This window comes from Enoplosus armatus, chromosome 21 (assembly GCF_043641665.1).
Source record: "Enoplosus armatus isolate fEnoArm2 chromosome 21, fEnoArm2.hap1, whole genome shotgun sequence".
In the NCBI taxonomy this organism is placed as follows: domain Eukaryota; kingdom Metazoa; phylum Chordata; class Actinopteri; order Centrarchiformes; family Enoplosidae; genus Enoplosus; species Enoplosus armatus.
Genome location: NC_092200.1, coordinates 1810343 through 1834367, shown reverse-complemented (window position 1 = coordinate 1834367; position 24025 = coordinate 1810343). Strand labels below are relative to the sequence as shown.

The window sequence follows — 24025 nt, the reverse complement described above, 5'->3', positions numbered from 1 at the left end:
TATATATATATATATATTTATATATATTCATATTATAATCATCGTAATTATTATTATTGTCTCTAAAACACCAAGGTGGGGTCACTGAGGCACGGCTTCCGCCTCCTTTACACCGAGGTTTCACCGGCCAACGGTTGCAGAGCGACCACTGAGGTCAGAGGAAAACCTTGTAACTCGTTGTTTGTCTCTCATTTTTGGATGTTTTTAAAATAGACTTTAAAATTATGGAAACATTACACATTTAAACATTTGAGCAGCTCAGTGACTCGGACTTCAGCCCTCGAAGGACTTTGTTCACTATTTTGTTGTGAAATTTAAGCTTTTAGAAATCATTGGAGTCCCATAAGTTACATCTTTGGAGTTACAAGGTTTTCACCCTCTAACTGTATCTGCTCAACCCAGCAAAAACACAATAAAACTCAAGAAACCTCTTATCTCCAACTTAGTGATTTATATCTTCCAACTAGATGTACTTGTACTGTGTGTACTTGGACTGTCAGCAGCCTCATTTTGTCTTAAAATCGACATCAACAATGAGAGAAATTTTCCCAATTTTGGCTGAAATAAAAGACGATTCGTGTCAGGAGGGGAAACATTCAACATATTCTCCCCTCCGTTCCTGAAAAAGGCAACTTTCTCGAGATATGAGGTTTCTGGGGGACTGATATGAAGCCGGAGACCTGATGAAACCAGTTTGACAACCGTTGTGAAACCAGTTGCGGTGTAAACGGGGCGACGGTGGTTTAAGCAGTGAGAGGATGTCTGGAAAAACCAAATCCATGACGACGAAAAAAGTAAAAACATCATTGTTATTATTATCCTCATACTGTAAATAAGATACAGCATCACTCACCGCCTGTTTACATAACTGTTGTATTGCATTTATCACACAGTTAATAGTAACAACAGTAATAATAATGAACAATGAAACCATTTGTTTCCTGTGCGTTTCCTCCGCGTTGGTACGTAGATGTTTGTCGTTTTGTTTCGAAGATGACAAAGCAGCTTTTGGTTTTGAAACGGGGACAAGAAGGCAGGAAGGAGCAGAGATTCTCAGTCTGAGTTTGTGTTTTAACACCCCCCTCCGATCTTAATATGGACTCTTCCAAACCCCTTGGTAGCACCACATGGACTGACCCACAGCTCAGGGCAAAGACGGTGGTTTTCCTCCAAAGCGGGAGTTTACGTTTGCTTTCAATTTGAAGTTTTTCACATCAGAACAGGAAAGAAAGTGACACAGACTTTCTTTTCTCCATCTTTTGTACCCATGTTGGGAGTTATTTTGAAGGTTTCCAGCTTTTTTCAATCTTTCTTCACCTCATACAGTCGGTACAGAGAGACGTTCGGGTACAGAGAGCTGAGGTTGGTCTTTGTTTTAATGCTTCAGTGTTGGTTTCACACAGAACTCTGAGCTTTATACCAGTTAACTGTCCTGACGCTGACAGTAAATGTTCAACTGTGTTTTTGTGCTCAGTGCAAACCAGAGTCTGAGCTCCAGATTCACTAAAGTCACACTGTGAGGGCCATTTTGTGCATTTTTTCCCTTGTCCGTTGTACTGATATTGTGAGGCATGGATGTATTAAGTGGAGCGAGTCAGTATTACTGCCAGTGTCCACTAGTGGCCACAAAAAAAAATCCCCTACAGCCCAAAAAGCATTTCCCCGTAGGGCACCACCGTAAAAGAGGCATCTGTAAAACTGTTGGCAGGACGAAATGCACTTTTTCCTGCAGACTTTAGTGAATCTGAACCTTTCTGACCGTTTAAAAATGTAAAATACAGAACTAAATCAGCCAATCAGCTCTCTGTGCTGTTTGTTCGACGGCTTATGAGGAAGAGTCACAGCAGTGATGGAGGGGGGCGGTGGGGGACCGTGAACCTCGTTCAATATCAAAAAGCATAAGAATCAATTCTTCAATCAACCAACCAAATGTTAAACCAATCAAATAATCACTCAATCTGCCAGTCAAGAAATCAAAGAATCAACCAGTCCGTCAATCAAGCACGTTATCAATCAACCAATGGGAAAGCATGGCTTGGAGTGTTGGGGTTCGTATGTAGCAGGCACACTCTGGGTCTATTGCTACTGAAAACAGCCCTTCAGCACAACTGCAACCTGAAATACGCCTCGCAGCAGAGTTCAGCAGTGTCTTAAGTATTTACCTAGTTTATATGGTTATCTATTCTCAATAGAATCTAGTAGAAATAGAGTCCAGACGGTGCCAGTAAAATAGTTTTTTTTCTTTTTCCTTTTTTAATTAGTCTAGTAAAGCGTTTAGTAAAGATCCCTCGGGTGACCACGACAACAGAGACAGAGAGAGAGAGGTTGTTCGAAATATTGAGATCAAAGCAGACTGAACAAACGCTGTACACACACTTTGACACTTCATCTTAATAAAAACAAGCGGTAACACGGCTTCACAGCAGGTTGCTGCCAGTGTATTCACCCGTGTGTCTGTAAAACCACAGTAACACTCTCCGTGCTGCAAGAGGAAAACCGCCATTTATCAGACTTCAACAAATGCTTCGAGTGTTACTGTGCATTTTCACTATTTCCCCGAACATTATTCCATAGATTCATACAGTGAGAAAAAGCTCCTGTGAAGTCGAGTGTTACCTAAGAACTCACTTAAAAGTTATCGGCAAACCGTTATTGCTAGACGCGGTTTGTTTTTTTTGTTTCTCTGTGCAAAATGGATAAAGAGCCGTCTCGCTCGGCCTCCGCTTCTCCTCCAGGGCGCCGCTAAAACGTGCAAAAATGACAACAACATCTTAGATAAAATAAAGCAATCAACCAGAAAACAAAGTCAATAAATAAATAAATAAATAAGGTGGTGTTTTGATTTGAAGAGTCTCAGATACCCTTCAGGGGAAAAATAAAATACTTTTCGACTAGAAAACGACCTCCAAATGAGAATCAATCATTCAGAATTTACTCATTTATTTCCCCACATTTCAAATGAAACTCTTCATATCGTTTAGCGGAAACAGGAAGCAGAAAAGCCTTCAGCGTCGTCACACCAGTGTTCTGGAAAAAAAAAAACCCTCAGCCATTTTCTAAATGACTCCAGGTCTAGCTTGTATATTTTGTTCGAAATATTTTCCTGAAAAAAGTATTTGATGAAAAACGATATCACATCTAAAAGATACGTCTGGTGAAACATCTTCTTATTGAACGTAACATGTCGAGAAACTTTGGTAAAACAGAAATGCAGCTGAAACGTGTATAACTGCACTGAAAACAGCAGAAACCGTCTGACCGCGGTTTCAGCAGTGGACTGACCCATAACCCCGGAACAGTTTTGTGTTTTTCCAGGACACTGATGACCGATCAAACGCCAGATCATGAAGATCAGCGTGAGCTTTTCATGAAACGAAACTGAGAGAAATCCTGATGCTTGATGCGCTGAGTTGATTGTCGCACTCCGGTCGGGGCTGGTCGACACCTCAAAGATTTTAAGCCCGTTTAGCCTCGAAGAATCTGGTTTAAGATCTTGTGTGTGCTGAGCCGAACTCAGACCAGACGGATAGATAATGACAGCGGGTGATTTGTCAAAAAAGTTCGTACAGCGACATTTAATCCCAAACTTTATTCATGGCTTTAAAAACAGCTTAAACATATTTTCTATGAGTTTATATTTTCTCTGCTAAGCTTATCTCAAACCAGCAGTCTGGTCCTTGAACTGCACTAAACAATATTTACCCTGCTTTGAAAGAAGGTAAATTAACCTGAGGTGTTAACACCTTCAGGGTATTGTGATATGAACGTTTCATAAATAGATTTGTGATTTTTTTTCTCTTTAGCAAAGCTTAATTAAATTACTTTCAATTTGGATTAAAGAGGATAAAAGTAAATTCACTTGATGAACTTTTTGCATCAAATTGTTGATTTTCTTTGAGACTTTCATTTGATTTAACTCAGCTTTTGACAACATATGTGAACGCTTTATTCTTGCCAAATCATACGTCACGTCACGTTGACTACAAGCCTGTAACTTCCAATTTTCTCCTCATGCAATGTAGTAAAGCAGCAGGAGTCAGGAGTTCAAGTTTGTTCGTGAAGCTAAAAGCAAATCTACTTTAAATCTGGACTTTTAGACAAATCACCCACCGGCCAAAGAAGTGACGGACATGAGGATGTTCACCACCAGGGCAAAACACATGTTGGAAGAGTCCGGGACGGTGTAGAAAATCTCATTGTGCACTTCTATCAGTTTTTGGTGTTATCTCAAAGGTCTTCAGAGGAAAAATAAATGCATCCCAGACCCTTTTTCAATGTGTCTTTGCCCAGGCGCGGTAAAGTGACATGTAAACTCAAAAGTGCAAAACTGCCAACAAAAACAGATGAAGTTGCTTCTCAGGTGTTTGGAGTTGTTGTTTTTCCTGACCGCTTCCTCTCCTCTCATCTTTTACAACGTGGTGGTTCAGCCACTTTCTCTTAGCTTAGTGCCACTAAGTCGAAAGAGAGAGAGAGAGAGACTACTTATTTTTTTTCTTCAACTTACTCTAAAAAATATAAAAAATAGTAATAATCGTACCGCTATTAAAAGACTGGTAACATCAACAAAGTTATACTTTTACTACGAAAACATTTTTTAAAATCACGTCGTCATCACTTTCCCTCCTCTCTCGAGTTTCAGTCAGTCAGAAAGCCGTCGACTGTTAACGTGTCGAGAAAACACCACGCGGATCGCCATCACTCCCACAGCCAGGCGTACTCTGAGAATATTGATCAACTGTGGGAAGGCACAAACCCCCCAGGCCAATAAATGATGGATACATCTGATATAGCTGTTCTGACCCCTCTGACCCCCTGTAGCTGAGGTCAAAGGTCAGCCGGTGTTCCGAACCACCGGCTGCGGTCGACACGAGAGACCCAAGAGGTCAAAGGGATCCACGCTTCTGTCTTTTACTCCAACAAAGGCAGAGTTGACTTGACAGACGGGGACTCCCTCTGTGTTATTGCAGTTTTTCTGCTTCCCTTTAAGAAACTCCAAAAACGCTGTTGAGTCGAGTCTATTGAATCTCGACAGGGAACAGGAAATAACATTAAAGGTAGTAAATATTCCACTTTGTTTGCTCCTTCGCTCGACTCCTCCTGCAGTTCCTCGCTCATAGCTTCTCCGCCTCTGGTACATTCAGTCAACAAAAGAACAAACAGGATATCCTCATTAATCCTCGGTAATTTTTTTTGCTTTTTGGTTCCCGCTATGGTACTGTTTCCTGCTGTCCGTCAGGGTCGACCGCTGTCGGTGATTGTTCGCTCGGTTCGCTGCCCGCTGTCTCGACAGCGACTGTTTCTGTCTTGACAGCGAGCGGGTGAAAGATCTCTGACGTGGCTCGCGTCACGCTGTCGTAGGACGGTGGGGACGAGGTGGAGGAAATTGTCTCCGAGCGCTCCATCCCTAACAAACTCGAACCATAGTTTTCCCTCATCATGGCAGCAATCAGCCCTTCTTTCTCAGGTGCATCCTCCCCGAACATTACCTCGCCGCCTTCTTCACCTTCACTTCCTGCATGCCGAGGTGTGGTGATCTGGCGGTACATGTAGGAAGCGGCTTTCATCTGCCGCCTCACCAGGTGTCGGCGGTAGCACCTCTGGATCACCGTGGCGGAGACTTCTTCCTGTTTGCGCCTCAGAGTTGTTGTGATTGGCTCGTAGGAGATCTTGGACGGGTTGGCCATCATGAACTTCTCCTCCATCTGCTGCTTGAGGGCGTCCATCTCGCCCGACTCACCCAGGACGCGCTTTGTGAAGGCAAAGAGGATGTCCAGGCAGTGGATCTTGTCCCCACTGACCATGGGCAGGTCCATGGAGATCAGTTTGATCTTGTTAGGCTTGCCAATGCGCAGCGGTTCCGACAACGAGTCGGCAAAGTCTGACAGCTTGGCGTACTCGATGAACTGCGTGGCCTCCGGGTCGAACTTCTCCCAAACCTCGTAGAACATCTCGAAGTCGTCCTCGCTCAGCGGCTCCGTGCTCTCTTCCGTGGCCACGCTGAAGTTCTCCAGGATGATGGCAATGTACATGTTCACCACGATGAGGAAGGAGATGATGATGTAGGTGACGAAGAAGGTGATGCCCACCGACGGGTTCCCACAGTTCCCCCGGACGGTGGTGCCGGTGTGGGGGATGTTAGGGTTGCACTCCTCGGGGGAGTTGTTGAGGATGGGGCTGAGCAGGCTGTCCCAGCCGGCGGAGGTGGTGATCTGGAACAAGCAGATCATGCTGTTCCCAAACGTCTCAAAGTTGAACATGTCGTCGATCCCCGCCTGCCGCTTCACGTAGGCGAAGTTGGCCATGCCGAAAATGGCGTAGATGAACATGACCAGGAAGAGGAGGAGCCCGATGTTGAAGAGAGCAGGAAGGGACATCATGAGGGCGAACAGTAACGTCCGGATGCCCTTAGCGCCTCTGATGAGACGCAGAATCCGTCCGATACGAGCCAATCGAATCACTCGGAACAGCGTTGGCGACACAAAGTACTTCTCGATGATGTCAGCAAGCACGATACCTGAAGAATAATAAGAAAGAAAATGAAAATCGTATACCTGTTTATACCTGTATGGATACGTATTGTTTTTATACACTTGCAGACATTCGTATGCATATAAAGATGCATAACTGTATATTTTTGCACGTGTCCGAAGTCAACTGGATCCAGTTTGCTTACTAACATGCTGCAGTTTATAATCTCTTCGCCCTGACTTTGTGTCGGTACATTAACTATCCAGTGAAGGTTCAGCTAGCCAGTGAGCTAACAGCTTCTGATTAGCGGTGAAATGATCGGTTCCCAGCTCCCCGCAGAGCTGCAGACCTCCAACATGACTGTCGGAGACCGGAGTTACAAGTGCTTCACCCTCTTAGTCAACTGGTTCATTTATTGGTAGTTAGGGTCTTGGTCCAATCCAATTTTTAAATCAATCAGCTACCAGCCGTTAGTCCTAAACGGAACATTTACACATTTTTGAATAATAATCACAAAAACGCTTTGATTCTTGATAGGAACAAGATTTTAAGGGTCCTGCAGGACTGTTTCATCTGCAGAGACACGAACACAGGAGAAACTATTTTCTGGATCTTTCAGTTTATATCGCCTGAAATCGATTAGCTGAAGACTATTAGTTTTCTTTTCCTTGAGGACGTTCCTGTGAGTTACATCATCTAAAAGCTCTCCGTTTGGATATTTCAGTCTTTATGTGGCAGGTCTGCTGTGATTACACCGTGAGTAATTGGTTCTGGAGGGCTGAGCCGTCTCTCCCTTCTAACAGCAAGTCAAACACTGTAATTCATCCATCTTTTCCTTGTTATCCGGGAATGATAAACTCAAAGAGGAGCTGGCCTGTCACCCCCCCCCCCCAGACACACAAACCCCCCCCCACCCACACACACACACACCTCTATCTTTCATCCGTCTCCCTGTGTTGAGTTATAGGTGATGGAAGGGATGAGCAGGGGGGAGTCGAGAGGGAATCACCATCACATCGTACATCAACTCAACTACCCCCCCCATCCTGACATCTTTCTCACACACACACACACACACACACACACACACACACACACACACACAGCTGATGTAACAGGTCAATCATGTTTGATTTGTCTCCAGGGACCGCCCTCTGGCAGCTCTGATTGCTGCTGTTACCTTCACCTCCCCCAGGCAGCCGAGTCCGAGCGTGCACGCAACACACGTCCACGCACACGCACACACACGGCCGCACACTTAATTACACACACACACAATCTTGTCACAACACTGATAGCTAAATTACCTGCTTAGGGTTGCTCTGCCTCTGTAGACTGGTGTGTGTGTGTGTGTGTGTGGTTCTGTATGTGACCATACGGGACCTTGGTGCAGGGTAAAACATCAAGGCCACCCGGATGGTCACTTTGACAGATACTTGCCTCACACACACACACACACACACACACACACACACACACAGTACATGTATGCACGTTTGAAGAATGTATCCTCTATAATTCAGACTAATAAAAATAATGAAATTTAGGAAATGATATCTTTATTTGAAGAAGAGTTTGAGAGTTGAGAGTTGATTGGTCGATCCTGGATACTGTATCTGCCTCTTCTGTAGCTTCCATAGCAAGAAGCTGGTTCTGAAAGTAAGTTTAACATTGAATTTATTGGGAGTAATGTGAGATGTTCAGCAACCAGTTTAGATCTATGAGGAATTTTAGCTGCCAGTGGAACACGTAGCGGCTAAAGAGCTGATTGTGCATCAGGGCTGTGTGCCTCTGAGTTTGTTCTTGAGTGCCCTCTTGTGGTCAAACAGCGCTCAATGCAGCTTTAAGTATTGTATTTTAGACTATGAATGAGTATGAATGAGGACATTTTGTCACAAAGCTAATAATGCAAACAAGCATGTGTTTATAAAGTGGTGATGACGCTCGTCATTGGATGATTATAGGACAGTTTGCAAAATCTTCATTTGTTACAGGTGACACAAAATTCCTCCCATCATCATCAAACAGATGTTAATGCACAAAAAATATATTGCTCTAATTTAAAATGAAACAAAAAATACATTTATGTGTACCTTAACACACGTACCTCATGATGTGTTAAAAACAGTTTTACTCCATCTTTGATTGACTTCGTCTTGTAACTCTAGCTCAACGGTTACTTGTTCTTTGGTGCTTGTTGGAAATCCTTCGCGAAACCTTTGAACTTTTGTTGGTTCCTGGAAAATCTGTTGGTTTAATCTTTTCGCTGGAAGTCAGCGCGACACATTTGAACTCACCGACGATGGAGAGAATGACGACCACGAAGTCGAAGATGTTCCAGCCGACAGTGAAGAAGTAGCATCGCAGCGCCACGATCTTGACGAGGCACTCGAAGGTGAAGACGATGATGAAGGCCAGGTTGACTTTGTTCAGGATGTACTCCATCTGGGGCGACTGCTCGTCCGTCTCCACCATCATGGTGATCATGTTGAAGAGGATCAGCACCATGATGATGATGTCGAACGCCTGCTTCCCCACCAGGTCGAAGAAGAAGCCCTGCAGAGAGTTCTGGAGGGAGAGAGGTTTGATTTCTGGTGTTATTATTCAATCAGCATTTTTAAATTTTCAGTTTTGTTCTTAGTTTTGATTGGTGTTGGTCTCATTTCATAGACTTTATTTCTATTTTCCCTGTTTTATAAGTCGTGTATCTGTCGTAGAAATGAACAGCTTGTCATTCTAATCTTCCCTGTTTCATATTTGATCATATTTTATTAAGAGGCCTCCCTGTTTTCTGATCTGCTGACTCAACATTCATTTCTACAGCACTAATTCCATCAAAAACTGTTTTCAGTCACTATGTTTTCCAGTTTCTTCAACTTTGTTAAGTTTCCTGCACAGATGTTTCACATTAAAAGGCTTCTAGCAGGCTTTTAATGTGAAACATCTGCAGGAAGCGGCGTGTTTATTTGACTACGATGTTACGAGGAAGTTGAAGTGTACATGATGCTGAATTCATCACGTCGGCCAGGTAAAGTCACTCTCCCCTCAACATTTTTTTATCCGGTTTTATTATTTGTTTGTGCCGCTATCCGACACTTGGCTGTTATTGGAATACTGGCTTTTATTTTATCATGACAAAGAGGGAGGACGAGGGAAGAGAAGATACATTACAACCTCATCTTCACTAGTTAACTGTCATTCATATCTGCAAAGATGTGTTGGTTTCCTCTTTCTTCTTCTGTTGGAAATTATACGTCCTGTCTCATCGACACTGACATCACCGTGACGACACGAGTGTTAACCAGTTTGCCTTTTACATTTACCTGTTTATTTAATTAAACATGTTGTTTGAAAATGTGCTCTGGATAAATGAACTTGATTTGACGTCTGATGCGATAACACAAGGCTGATTTCGGGTTAAGTCGAGACTTATAATGAAAACGTATAATAAAATAAAATACGGGAACTATTCAACACGTACACGCCTGGATGTTTCCATCAATGAATGAATGAATCCATCGTGAATTGTACTATTTTTGGCCAGGATGAGATTCATCTGTGTTTGTATTTCGAAGCGTGCTGTGTGTTGGTACCAGAGGTCTGGGGATGGGCTTCTGAGGTTTCTTGGAGCCCAGTTTCTTCATGGCATTGTAGTACTTCTTCTGCTCCTCCGTCATGAAGATGTCCTGCCCTCCTAAGTGAACAAACCCAACAACAACGTGGTTATTTTCACCGAGCAGGACAGCACCATGTTGCCTCACACCGTCTCAAACTCCAGCTACTCCACTAAATCTACAAACACGCTCTTTTACTTGCATTATGAACAAATAAACTAATGAAAGTCATTTTATATGTTATTTATCTGTTGTAGACACATGGACTGTTTCTGCTGTGGTACTCATCTTCCGTTTCTGCTGGTTGAAGTTATCGATGATGACACCGATGAAGAGATTGAGGGTGAAGAAGGAGCCGAAGATGATGAAGATGACGAAGTACAGGTACATGTACAGATTGATCTCCTTGATGGGCTGCTCCTCAACCTGACGGGAACAAACACAGATCCTGATCCATCTGAAACTCACTGGTCTCACATCAGCTACCTTCCTCTTCCTCACTTTATTTATTACTTCCCATCTAATTCATAGATCTTGTCACCTAATCCGACTCATCTCATTCTCTCACCTCAGTATTAATCTCACATAGATATCTTTTATTACTCTTTATACATTTTAATCTCATTTTGCCTTTTATTCTTAATTTAATCTAGTGAATTATTCTCATTTCCATGTGTACATATGGAATTTCGTGTGAACTGAGCTGCCTAATCCAACAGCATCTTTTTATCTGAGGTCTAATTTTACCAACTGGAAACTCTCGTTGGTTCATTTTGTCTGAGCTTTCATTTTTAATCTGACGGTGAAAACGAACTCAGAGGAACATTCAAGTTCAAACTTTTCTCTCTTTCACTCACAGCTCGTGAGTCCACCGCTGCGTACATGATCTCCATCCAGCCTTTGAAGGTTGCCTTGGAAACAAAAGAACAAATAATTAAACGGTGACGAGCTGAGCCATTTGATTGGGCCTCACATTAAAGAGTAAATCACATAATAACAATATGATCTCTATAATCTACTGAAGAGGCGGCAAACTCAGCCCGAGGGTCACGAGGTGATTCATGGGAACAGATGAAGATTTCTTTTACTTTTCTCTAATCTTTGCTGTTTACCTCTTCAGACTTATTCAAACCATGAACATGTGTCTCAAGGAAAACAGACATCTTCAGCTTTGTGACTGTATTATTTTTTTTTAGCTAATCCAAAGAGGGTTTAAATGCGTTAAAGAGAAGCAGAATTGTCTTCGCCTATAAAGGGAAACGTAATCCTTCAGTTTATCTAAAGCGTTTAAAATCTTGCTTTTCATTGGACAGAAGACCTGTGATTAAGGGGTCATTAGTAAATTGCTTTGCCTCCACTCTTCTGGTTTCAGTCTCACGACTCAGTCCAGTTCTTCCACACCAAACTGGGGAATCCATTTCTTAAAAAGACTAAAAGGCCCAAAGCAGGAAAAACAGACCCACATACTTTTGGCCATATAGTGAATGTACTCTTCTTCAGTAGTCTTCAGTAACACTAACTACAGTATCTGTTCTCTTAAATAATAATCCTTCTGCTGGACCTCCAATCAGTTTCTCTGCAGCCTCGTCACCAAGACGACGTCCTGCACAGTTCCTGCACTCGAGTGAATAACTGAACAAAAGGGATCTTGAAGCAACCTTCTTATTTTAGCAGACAGACAGACAGAGAGAGTCAGAGCGCCATGGAAACACCGCCGCTGTGTTTTTCTCAATGAAAGATCAACAAGTCCTTTTATGGACTTCCTTCCTCAGTGGGGAGGAGACAGACGACTGAGATAAAAAATTAAAAAAAAGATGAAGGGAAGAGAAAGAGCAGGTGGAAGAAGCAGAATACTTTGGTGTGAGTGGGCGCCGTCCGTCCGTCAGTCAGACCTGAAATCACCTGTTATCATTATGGTCTGTCGGATGTGAGCGAGTCGGGGCACGCTGTAAAAGACGACGAGTCTTTTTTTTAACGGCTGTGAAGACGTTTACAGGTGTCTCAGTCATCCACATGTTAACCAGACTGTAGTATGTCCACTAGGAGCTGAAGCGACCAGTCGATTCATTGGTCAACAGAAAACTCATTTTAAACTTTTCAAGTTCATGGTAATTAATTCATTGTTGAGGTCAATTTGTAAGCAAAGATGACACATTTTTGTTGCTTTGTGAGATGATAAACTGAATATTTGTAGGTGTTGGTGTCTAAAAAAAAGAATTTTATGGAAATTGTGATGACTTTTCACAAAATATTTGACCAAACCATTAATCAATGAGTCGAGTCGGGTGAAGATGGATGTCGATGTTTTGTCATTTGACTACATGAATGTCAATTTACTGCAGGTGCCTTTTCTAGAATGTCTTTGCTTGAAAAGTTCATTATCATTGAAGAAGTGTAACTACTTTTTTAAATGAATAATTAACCGTCAGAACAAACAGTCCATTCTGATAATTCAGGGTTCAGAACCAGATGTCGCCGGATCCTGAAGCCGAGCTCAGTGAACTCTCTCCCTGCATCATTTTTGCGGCGTGGAGCTATTTCCAGATGCTAATGGAAGGGTTGCCCCCGCCAACCGTTGCCACGCCGACCAACCAAACACGGAGAGGTGCTGAGAGGCTCGTTGCCGGGGCAACCGTATACCCTGACAACTCTGAAGTTCTCAGCGGCGGAGGGTGAAGGGGCAGCAGGCCGACCGGCAACTTCCTCACCTAGTTTTCCTGTTTCTCTCTCTTTCATTCTGCGTCACTCTTTTCCTCCATTATTCTTTCCCTTCATCCCTCTTCATCTCTTCCTCTTCTTCCTCTTACCTCCCTCTCCTTTACTGTCTTAGTCCGTTCCTCTATCATTTCCTTTTTCTGTGACCTTCCAACCCTCTTTTTTTCCATTTCAGCCTCACCCACCTCCAACTTCTCACCTTCCCTCCATCCATCCCACATCTGTCCATCTTCACTTTCCCTTGAATCCCTGTCCCTCCCCTCTTTATTATCTCTTTCCATCGCTCCATCTCTCTCCCGTCACTGCTGTTTCTTTCTTTCCATTTGCTGTTTCAACCTTAATTTTCTTACTCCACTTGTACTTTTTCTTCCTCCCTCCCTCCCTCCCTCTCTCTCTCCCCCTCCATCTCTCCATTTCCCTCCCACTTGGCTGGAGTCGCTCTAAAAATAAAAGCCTCTCAGACGCTGATTGATTGGAGGCTCTCAGGACTCCCGTGGTGGGCGACAGAGTGCGAGAAAGAAAAGAGAGAGCGAAGTAGAGAAAGAAAGAGAAACAGAGAAAGGAAGCAGGAGGGAAATGAAGTCTTGTAAGGAAAGAAAGCGAAGATGGAAAGAGGAGGAGGAGGAGGAGGAGTCGCAGTGGCTGTAATTGGTTTTGTTCATGTTGTGTTTAATAACGGACGATGGAGAGACAAGGTGGGAGGGATGAAAGAGAGACAAACGAAGGAATGGACGAGGAGAGGGAGGAAAATGAAATGATATACAGGGGGAAAGAGAAAAATGAAGAAAGAAAACTGACGGAATGAGAGAAAGCCAGCAGGACTGTAGCCAGGAGACTAAAACCGCCTCAGAAATGTTTATGTAGCCACAAAAATAGTCTGTGATTTCTAATAATCAGTATATAAACATTTAATAAATGGTTTATGACGCATTGTAATGTCGGTGTGAGCAGATAAAAGTGTTTATTAATGTATTTGTTGACTCTGGAGGCTGCTGTATAAACTGATAATAAATAAAAATACAGGCAAATTCAGCTGTAATATTATAAAATATGTCCTCATAGGAGGAGTTATAATTGTTGACAAATACTGCACATTAATAAATGTCATGACAATTAATATGTCAAGTTGTCTGCAATACTTTGTAGATTACTGCTAAAACAGTTTTTATTGATTACTATTATACTTTATGAAATACCCATGTACATTCATGGTATTAATAACTTCTGTGTTCTATAAAAATACAATTCATTATTTATTATTATGAGTTACATAATACGTTAAAGCAAATACATTAAGGTCCATACATTTTCTTCTAAGTTCAGTATAATAAGAAATGCTTAATTAAAGAGGCGAGAGACGCTGAGTCAGAGAGGACGGACAGTGAGAGAGAAATCAAATGGAGACAAAGAGAGAAGGAGAAAGTCAGAAGTGAGAGTGATGAAGAACAGGTGTGGGAGGAAAATTAAAAAGAAAAGAGGGGGGGGGGGCAGAAAAGTCAATCCTCCCACGGTTTGTGGAGGAGACACTCGGTTTTTCACTTTGTGCCTCCGTTTCTTCACGTAAACACTTCGTACAGATGCTGCGATGACACCGAATGTCCTCCGGCTTCAGAGTCTGGAGAAACTGTCCCCCGTCGTCTCCGTCGTCTCTGCGACTGAATGCGTTTTTTGAAAACACGATGGAGGTGTGTTCAAGAGTTCAAGAGAACAGCGTGTTGAGTGAAAGTCATATTTTCTTTGTGCTGCAAGAAAAGTCCCGACCCACGCTTCAAATGAAGCACTGGAGGTGTTTTTACGTGTCTAAAAGCCACTTAAGAAGACACCTAATGTATCACGAATCACCGGGCAGCAAGAACCCCCCCCCCCCCCCTCTGTTTACTGCCTGACACACAAAAATGGCTGACAGTGTTCTAATGATCCACATGCTCTCATTCTGTTGAGGATTAGATGCTTAAAGAACCTCTGCAGGAGGTTTTTTGTGAACTACAGCTGGACTCATAAACTGGTATATATATACTGATACGTTAGCCATAAAACAACATCAGCATATACGTCGGCTGACGAGAAATAAGTTCTGATTGACACCAGTGCTGTGTGTGTGTGAGCGACTGCAGGTAAAATGAAATGAGATCTGGACGACAGTCGCAGGAAAGAGAGGAGCTTTAAAATAAAGACAGCTGGAGAGACGGTTTTAATAATACCGTGAAGCAGAATCCAGAACTTTGATCTATTCTTTGGTTTGTCAACCACTTCCTGTTTAGTTTTAGATGCAAACAACAGCCAGTGAGAGGCAGAGGAACTATATTTTATAATGTTTAAAATGGAAAATATAACATCAGCAATTAAAAAGAAACCTCTCAAATATCAATATTGACTTCAAAAAGTCGTTTTTGTCTATTCTTGAGCGGTGAGATTATTTAAACCTGTTTCCAATACAAATCAAGAAAAATGAACCATGTTGTAAACGTCCTTGAAACATACTTCTAAAGGCCTTGAATTATTTGATACGAGCGGGAAATCTTTGCAGTGAAAGTTCCCCTCCCAGTTGCCTTTTGGGAAAGAGAGAAAAAGACGTTTCTATGACGTGTCTGATGACAATAAGTGTAAATAACTCTTAAAAGGTATCAGCTGAGCTCCAGACTCTCCCTCCCTTTGTAAGAAGCCCTGACGCCGTCTCTCACCACTTGCAGCAGAGCCAGGTATCCGGCCCCCACGTTGTCGAAGTTGACCTTGACTTTGGTCCAGTAGAACAGCGAGGTGTCGTTGAGCGCCTCGCACTCGGACTTGTTGTTGATGAAGGCCGCCTCGTAGATGTGGCCGGTGCGGTTGACGCAGCGGCCGAACTTCCCGGCGAACAGGTTGACGCCCATGATGCTGAAGATGAGCCAGAAGATGAGGCAGACCAGCAGCACGTTCATGATGGAGGGAATCGCCCCGATCAGAGCGTTCACAACCACCTGGACCGACGGAGACAGGCGGGGTCACAAACACACCACATGAGCAAATACTGTCATCTGCGCCTTTAAGGAAAACATCAACAGTTCTGTCTGTCGCTGGTCAGGTTTAACTTTCAGGTAAAGACCGACACCAAAATCTCCTGGATGTGTTTTATTAGACACATGAGAGCTGCCAAACAGAACGCGAAAAGATATTCTATATGTAAAAGGCTCAGATGGACATGAAACTCAAGGTACCTGTGGACATAAACACTGAAGGGGAGAAGTCAACTACGACTCCCAAGATGCATTTCGTTTGGTGACACACGATCTCAGAGCTTTAACTTCTGTTGTGCACCGTTAACTTCTGGTTCTGGTTTTGATTTGTTCTCAACTGTAACGATGAAGCATTTTGAATTTAAAGTTAAAGTAACGACACATAAACCTGTCGGAGACGCATGTGTTTCTGTGTTGAGGGAGATTCAGGAGATCTTTAAAAGGACATTTTGAAATGCTTCCAGACATCAGGGTCAGTGATGTTGGCGTCCATGTTCTTGTCACCTGACCAACAAGCACAGAACCAGAACTTGATGTGCTCCTTTAACCTCAGCGTCACACACGAGTTCACATTGTGGGGCTGAGGCGGGCTGGAGAATCTGGCCAATAGTTATTATGTAGTCCCTCAATATTTACATTTTAGACAGCTGAAGTCTCCCACGTGACCTGAATGCAGGACGAGGACGTTTTGTGAAAGTGGACTTATTGTGGAAATATTTTTGGGTAATTCAGCTTCCTCCTTCCTGTTGGTGCTCAGAGTGAGAGCTGAGTCAGCTAATGTCAGCGCTACACAAAGAAATCTACCTGTCACTCCAGCCCTCCTCGTTATTCCCACAATGCAGCTCTTTTACCCAGAATCCCACGCTGAGCGTGCAGTGTGGTGCTGAGCGTGCAGCATTTGTAAATTTGACATGAGAGCTAATCTTATTAGCCAGACAAAGAAGAGCAGAGAGGATCACGGGAGAGTGAAAGCTCAGACTTTATTCCCAGCATGCAACGCAGGTCCTGAACCGCACGTGAACCAGAGTCAGCATCCTGCTCGCCTCCGTCTGAGCAGAGGACTTTCCATCTCAAACAGAGACTCAGGTTCTTCTTCTTTTTTTTTTCTCTTTGTTTCTCACAAGATCAGAAAGTTAAGATGTCCTTTCCCATCTGTAACATGTACTATTAAATACTATTAATATTTCAAGTGCTGTCAGACCACAAAATGATCCTTTTAGGTTTAGGTTTCTCATCGCAGAGGGAGGTTTCTGCAGGACGCCGACTCTTTGACTCTGTCAGTAATACTGATGAACGGGACAGAAAGTTCACTTTAACACACGAGTTCTCTGACAGAGAAAACGTCTGAGGAGGAAGAATAAATGAAGTCAGAGCCACACAGAAACACTGACAGGACGAGATGAACCAATCAGAGAGCAGAAACACTGAGGAGGTGGGAAGATGAGACAACAGGTGAGATGATAAAACACTGTAAAAAAAAAAAACCCCACAGGTGACGGGTTTTTATTTCAAACACCTGGGCACCGAAATATTGTTTGAATGGGACTTTCAACCAGAGGAGCGCTTGATTTATATTTATCATCCCTTACATCATGTAGGCTTCAGTTACTAACCTCCAGAAGAACAAAGATCTTCTTACCGCCCGCTCTGACAGAATGACTCATCACGCAAAATACCATCAAGTTATGAAATTTAAATTAACTGTCGAGGGGAAAAGGATGAAGATGATGCTAACCTTAATCACGTTTGGCATTTTCAGTTATTGTCAAAGGAAACAACCGGCAAGTGTCTGTTCAATTAGAGAGTTTGAACCCCCCAAACCGTGCATGCTGGGAAGTCGGCTAACATGCTAATCACTTCTGGTTAAGTGAACTCTCAGCTGTACGTTCTGAAGATAAAATCCACACATTCTGTAAGTTGACTATTTAAAACATATTTCCACTACGTTAATAACGAAATATTAGTTGATTTCACTAAGTTATGATAATAATTACGTTTTACAGCGCATGACATTATCGGGGTTAACTGCCGTTTCCACAGGCTCACCTGTAAAATGTTTCATTCCACTCTTCCTTTGTTTGTTTTGCTTTCTTACCGACACCTTTTCTCTTTGACAGAAGTCCAAATAACACAAATACAGACAGTAGATCTTGACGGTTTGACAGTGGATGTATAAAACAAGCACTCCTCTCGTCCTCCCAGCAGGTCAGCAGGTGTTGAATCCAGGTGCCCAGGTGTGTTTGTTTCATTAATACTGACTCTTACCCTCATGCCTTCAAATCTGGAGAGGGCTCTGAGGGGCCGCAGGGCCCGCAGCGTCCGCAGGGACTTGATGGCTGCAAAGTCTGAATAACCCAACGTGTTGGCCACCAAACTGACCAATGAGACCTGGAGGAGAGAGAGGGGGGGGGGGGGCAGGCGGACAGACAGAAGGAGGGTGGGGAAGAGAGACAGAAGACAGAAGCAGGACAGTTAACTGCTAATCTAATGCCAGACAAAGACGGAGCGGGAGAGGACTGAACCACGACGTCAGAGATGAAACCAGCCAATCAGAACTGTGACGAGAGACAAAGGTGTGTTAAATATCAGCCGGCTGAAGACTCCTGCAGGAGAGGAAGGAGAGAAGAATGAATAAACAGAAGTTTCTTTGTTCTGAGCAGCGTGACAGGAGGTTCGCGACTGAAAGTCCACCGCTGCGGCTGCTGGAAGTGCTTCTACGCTGACTAGACGTTCTAGAAACAAAAGATGTTTGAATGTTACTGAAGCGTTCCTCGGGTGAAGCCGCAGATCACAAAAGAATCAAAGTAAATGTGTTAATATTCACTTCATCTTCGACGTCCACATAAACCGGATTCACTTCTTCATTCAAACTGTGGAAAAGAGAGCGATGGCTGTGAAGGTCAGTGTATACCTTTTTGTCTTGGACAGGTGAGTCCTGTGTCATGACAGCTTTTATAAAGAGGTAATACAACAGACTGAGCTGTGATACTTGGATTTTGTTTCTGATTAGGTATTAGAAAGTATAAGTACAGTATGATGCACTACAACCTTAATTAACCGTAATATTGTATCTGTAGCTCGTTAGCAGTCTGAGATATTACCTCTGGTCAAAGCCATCAACCTCTAGTCAAACACAGAAACCACAAAACCCGCTAAAGCCAGCCAGCTAAGCCCCACACGTGCGTTCGGTTTTTCACGATTGAGCGGCAGGTCTCGGGGTGGTCCGGGTGGGCGGAGCTCCAGGTGAATTCAGCCGGTTCTTACCCTGATACCGGCGAAGCGGGACGCGGCCCGGAGAGGGCGGAGAGCCCTGAATGTCCTCAGCACCCGCATGGTGGTGATCTGGTCCACAGAGATGAACTGAGCCAGCTGACCCAACACTGAGATCTACAGGTTGTGGGTTACACAAACGTCGACTGAGTGGAGTTTAAGATTACCAAAGTCTGACGTACAGAATTAAGATTATTAAAGTATTTTAGCGTGCCATTTTTTAAAATACTCCTCTTACTCTTTAATTAAGTAAACTAGTGTTAAACTACTGCCAATGAATCCCTACAATTTATCTCATCTAACACGGACGTGGTGGGTTTGTATTTGTCAGCTTTTTCAGTGTTTTTCTGCCCTCTAGTGGCTAAAAACGGATGACTGCAGCTTTAAGTTAAGACTGTGAGTCTTTCTTTCACCACTTTCCGTCTCTATTAATGACTCTGTTCTGGTTCTAGTCTCAGATCTCTGTGACTCGACTCATCTCTTTCCTCTCTCTCTTCAGGCCTCTTCGGTCAAATAATAACGTCACCACACACGGTGTCATTTATGGAGACGGCCAGGCGGAAAACACCCAGAAAACGAGGGAGAGAGATTTCCCACTCAATGCATGCATATGTATGGTGTGTATCTAAGCTGTGTGTGTGTGTGTGTGTGTGTGTGTGTGTGTGTGTGTGTGTGTGTGCAGAGGTCAAAAAGCCACTGCTGATCATTTGGCCTGAGGCAGTTTGGACTCTCCTCTCTCTCTCTCTCTCTTCCTCTCTTTGTCTCTCTGTGTCTCTCGCTCCTTTTATTCATGGAGTCCATTATGTTAGTGGTGGTTCAGAGCAACCAGACAACTAGTGCAACACACACTACCTCAAAATGAACACAAGCTATACAGATTATCCAGGATACGTTCAAGACTGTCTGAAAGCAGAAGCCACATGTGTACATCACAGTAGCAGCATCTGTTTTTACATCTAGACTAAAGCCCTACAGTTCTGTACGTGGCCTTGTTGTTTACTGTTGTCTTCGTACAGCACTTTGGTCATCTTCAGCTCTGTTTGAATGTGCTCTGTAAATAAGCTTTACTTACTTACTTGCATTGAAACAGGTTTTGCTTGCTGTGATCGTTCCTGCCGTTAGTCCTCGTTTTGGGCTCAAATCGGCTTCAGATAAACTTTGGAAATATGTTTTGTGGACTGCGGATCAGGAAGGGATGTGCTGACGACCAGCGTCCTCCAGAAGAGGAAGATAAATTACAGCGAGTAAAACCTGCGTCAACGTTTCAAGACCGACTTGAAAAATAGTTTAATGTCCGTCTGTTTTCAGTCACACGCTTTGGCAACACAAACGTCTTTTCATGAGAAATCTAAAGTGATGTTATGTTGGGACATAATGATGATGATGATGATGATGATGATGACATGTTCAGACCAACTCTGGTCTTTGTTTTCATTTATATCACCTGCTTTAGTATTACTGTACTTAATTATGCTCTCATCAAATTCATTTGTGAGAGCGACGGAGGCGATTTTTATTATTTTGCTTATCTGTGTGTGTGTATATATATATGTATATATGTATATATATATATATATGTATATCTAACAGCATGTTTTATGCCACACTTGCTTTGGGAATGTAAACGTTGCCAATGAAGCCCATTTGAAGTGAATTAAACTGACAGAGAAACGTTGATAGAACTGAATATATATAGATATACAAAGTGTTCTATGGTCTTCTGTTATTGTGAATATGTTTATAGGGTTGCTCTGTAGGTCGAAGTCATATCTGGTCCTCTGACTGGCTGATTTAATTTGAGAAGGAGGGAGAAGGAGAGAGGAGGAAGAGGAGGAAGAGCTTGAGAGACAGTTTACTACATGAAGATCTTTGTCACACATTATTTCTCTTATTTCTATCCTGCCCTACTTCCCACTTCCCCGTCTCCTCATTCTCCGTCCGTCTGTCCATCTCTCAGAGAAAACAGTAATTGCATAATCTGTTGAAAATGCACTGAAACGACACACGACGCCTCTCTTTCCATCACTCCATCGTTCTTTCAACCTCTCTGTTTCCTCTGATCGGCCCTCTGTCAGCCTCTCTCTCTGTTCCTCTTTCTCTGTTTCTCTCTTCTGGAAATCAAGGAGTTGGTGGAGGAAAAGGGACAGTTGGAGTAAAACAGGACGGACGGAAAGAAATGTGGGAAACTAGATTCATTATAGATAAATTATAAGAATTATAAATGATATTCTGTGTGAGCAAAGTGAGGAAGGAAGGATGGAATAACAGAAAAAAAGAAAATGTAATGAAGATATTTAAGCCGTCTTAACATTTAAATGTTTGCACCAACAATAAGATAATGTCACCTTGACTTCATCATCAGATTTGTCATATTGTCATCATCACTGTGACATAATCCACAGTTTAAACGAATGATTATTGTCACTGTTATGAATATAAATGTTTTATCTTTTTGTCATCATCATCATCATCATCATCGGATTTACAATAATCAATTTCACCTTCTCTGTTCTCATCATCTCTGTTAACTCATCTTTATCATCATCATCATCAATTCCATTAATCCATCATCAACATTATTAAAAAAGAACCAAAAAGAAATCAATCAATCAACCAATCAGTCATTGACTTACGTCGACGATGAGGAAGTCGAGCCAGCACCAGTAGTTGGTGAAGTACTTCTTGAAGCCGTAGGCGAGCCACTTGAGCAGCATCTCCAGGATGAAGATGTAGGTGAAGATCTTGTCTGCGTACTCCAGCACCACCTTGATCACCTTCCTCTGCTCGATGTAGATGTCCTCAAAGGCCTGAAGGGGGCAGCAGAGAGGGGCGTTAGTGAGCTGTCGGTGATGCACGTTGGAGGCAGCTTCAGATCTGATCTTAGTGGATTCATCTGATCCATAATATGAAAATAAGCTTCAGTTCATAGTTCTGCAAAATGAGTAGTTATCTCTGTGCTGTCTGAAGGAGAAGGTTGTTGTTTCTTTGTTTGGGAAGTTTGTTCTTTCTGTGATGCTGATAAATTAATTATAAAGTATGGATACAGTTCACACCTTTAAATAAATAAATAAATAAATAAATACAAATGCAGAAGTACAAATGAACTCATAGTAAATGAAGTAAAGTTGAGTAAAGTTATTGAGTACACTGTAGTAAAGTAAGCAGAGTAAACTAAAGTTAGTGAAGTAAACTACAGTAAAGTGTGTGTGTGTGTGTGTGTGTGTGTGTGTGTCTGACCAGCGCTCCGGAGCTGAGGAGGATCATGAAGATGATGAAGGACTCGAACCAGCTGTGCTCTACGATCTGGTAGCAGGTCTTCCTCGTTCTCCACCAGATCTGACCGAGACCGGCTGTCGTGTCAATGTCACAGCACCGAAACCTGGCAACGCACACTGTGGGCGAGAGACATCGAGAGCGAGAGAGAGAGAGAGAGAGAGAGAGAGAGAGAGAGAGAGAGAGAGAAGTTGTCCGTTTACAGCCTGCAATCAACTTTCAGGTGATCCTTTACAGCCTTACAACAGGTGTTGGTGTTCAGGTGGTTCATACATCCTGGCATCATATATAAAATGCATATATGTATAAACTAATACAATATTTGACTTTTATCGTGTATTGAATAGAAACGTGTGCTTGCTGATAGAAGTTGAGATACAAACAATACAAAAAAACCTTAAAGCAGCTGATTATTTACACATCCAGCGGTAACGTTAGCCTTCGCCTAGAGTCATGTCATGGTGCTAGGTGCTAACTGTAGGTGGTGTACAGTGTGTTTTTAGAGCTTTTTCACTTAAAACAGCTGCAACAACATGAGAGAGCCAGTAAACAATAATCCCACATCAGAAAATGATTTAAAATAATTTCATAGAAGCAATTTAGAATAAAGAAAACTCTGCTGGACGATATTCACTGTGTGTTTACATCTGACACATGTAATGAAGAGTCTCCCATGTACAGTGCAGTATCATCTCTGAGGTATAAAGGGGGACGTGAACCCTCCTGGATTCATTTCTGTCAGCATGAGCTCGTGTGAGTCCGGTGCCTTGCTCCAGGGCACGCTGGTATCACAGCTACCAACAGAAGCCACACGCAGGACCGTGTCATGTCCGCTTTGTTGTCGGACACAGATGACCTGCAGCACAAAGTGTTCTGTCCGTCCCTTCGGTTGATGTGTGTGTGACAAAGACTTTCTTGCTTGCAGTGTGTGTGTGTGTGTGTGTGTGTGTGTGTGTGTGTGTGTGTGTGTGGAGGAGTGATGGTGATAGCAGATTTCAGCGTTCACATCAAATCCACATTTAATTAAAGAGCATTACTTACTGCGGACAAAACTGTACTTTTTGATATTGTTTCAGGAGGTTATAATTTGGGATAAACAGCCACAGATATTAAAGTCTTGTAAAGTCTTCAAAGACCTTGTTTAGGTTTTAAAGTTAAAATTTTTAATCCTGATCAGATGTTTTACGGAAAAGAAAAAAAATATATATTATTTATCAAAAGTATGTCTAAAGCAGAGTAAATGATGATTAAATATCTTAAATAAACGCTTCATTCTTTCATTTATATGTATGTATAAAGAGCTCAGCATGCGGCTCCTCATATCTCCGAACGTGTTGACGCATCCTGAAAGCAGCTGGACGAGCCTGACGGGATCACTCAGCGACTTGTTTGTTGCAGCGCATCATTGGCTGAGTGAGTGCTGATAACGAGGGGATCAGATTCCCGTCGCTCTGCGTTATCGGCCCCTCGGCTGCCTGTGGCACTAAAAGCTTGTCGCTAACGTTTCCAAATTCAATCAGTGAGTCTGCGAGGGCGACCGGGACGACGAGCCGCAACCTGACGTTCACTCACAATCGAGACTGGGAACTTCAGCCGAGTGATCGCTTGAGTGAGTGATGCTGACGTGCCCTCGAGCAAGGCATGATGGCGGCTTAGTAGCTGACAGAGGACGACTGTTGAGAGGTGGGGGGG

The 24025-nt window shown here is 42.9% G+C and overlaps 1 protein-coding gene across 1 annotated transcript in view; it reads right to left on the bottom strand.

Annotated features, from left to right (window-relative positions):
* Positions 1–5207: 5207 nt before the first annotated feature.
* Positions 5208–24025, bottom strand: part of LOC139303967 (sodium channel protein type 5 subunit alpha-like) — a 124192-nt gene continuing 105374 nt past the window's right edge. The window contains exons 23-31 of the mRNA XM_070927784.1: positions 22298–22452; positions 21694–21867; positions 18056–18178; positions 15479–15754; positions 10940–10993; positions 10371–10508; positions 10062–10166; positions 8766–9036; positions 5208–6514 (exon numbers count right to left, since the gene is read on the bottom strand). Coding sequence (XP_070783885.1) covers positions 5208–6514; positions 8766–9036; positions 10062–10166; positions 10371–10508; positions 10940–10993; positions 15479–15754; positions 18056–18178; positions 21694–21867; positions 22298–22452 — 2603 coding nt within the window. The remainder of the gene's footprint in view (positions 6515–8765; positions 9037–10061; positions 10167–10370; positions 10509–10939; positions 10994–15478; positions 15755–18055; positions 18179–21693; positions 21868–22297; positions 22453–24025) is intronic.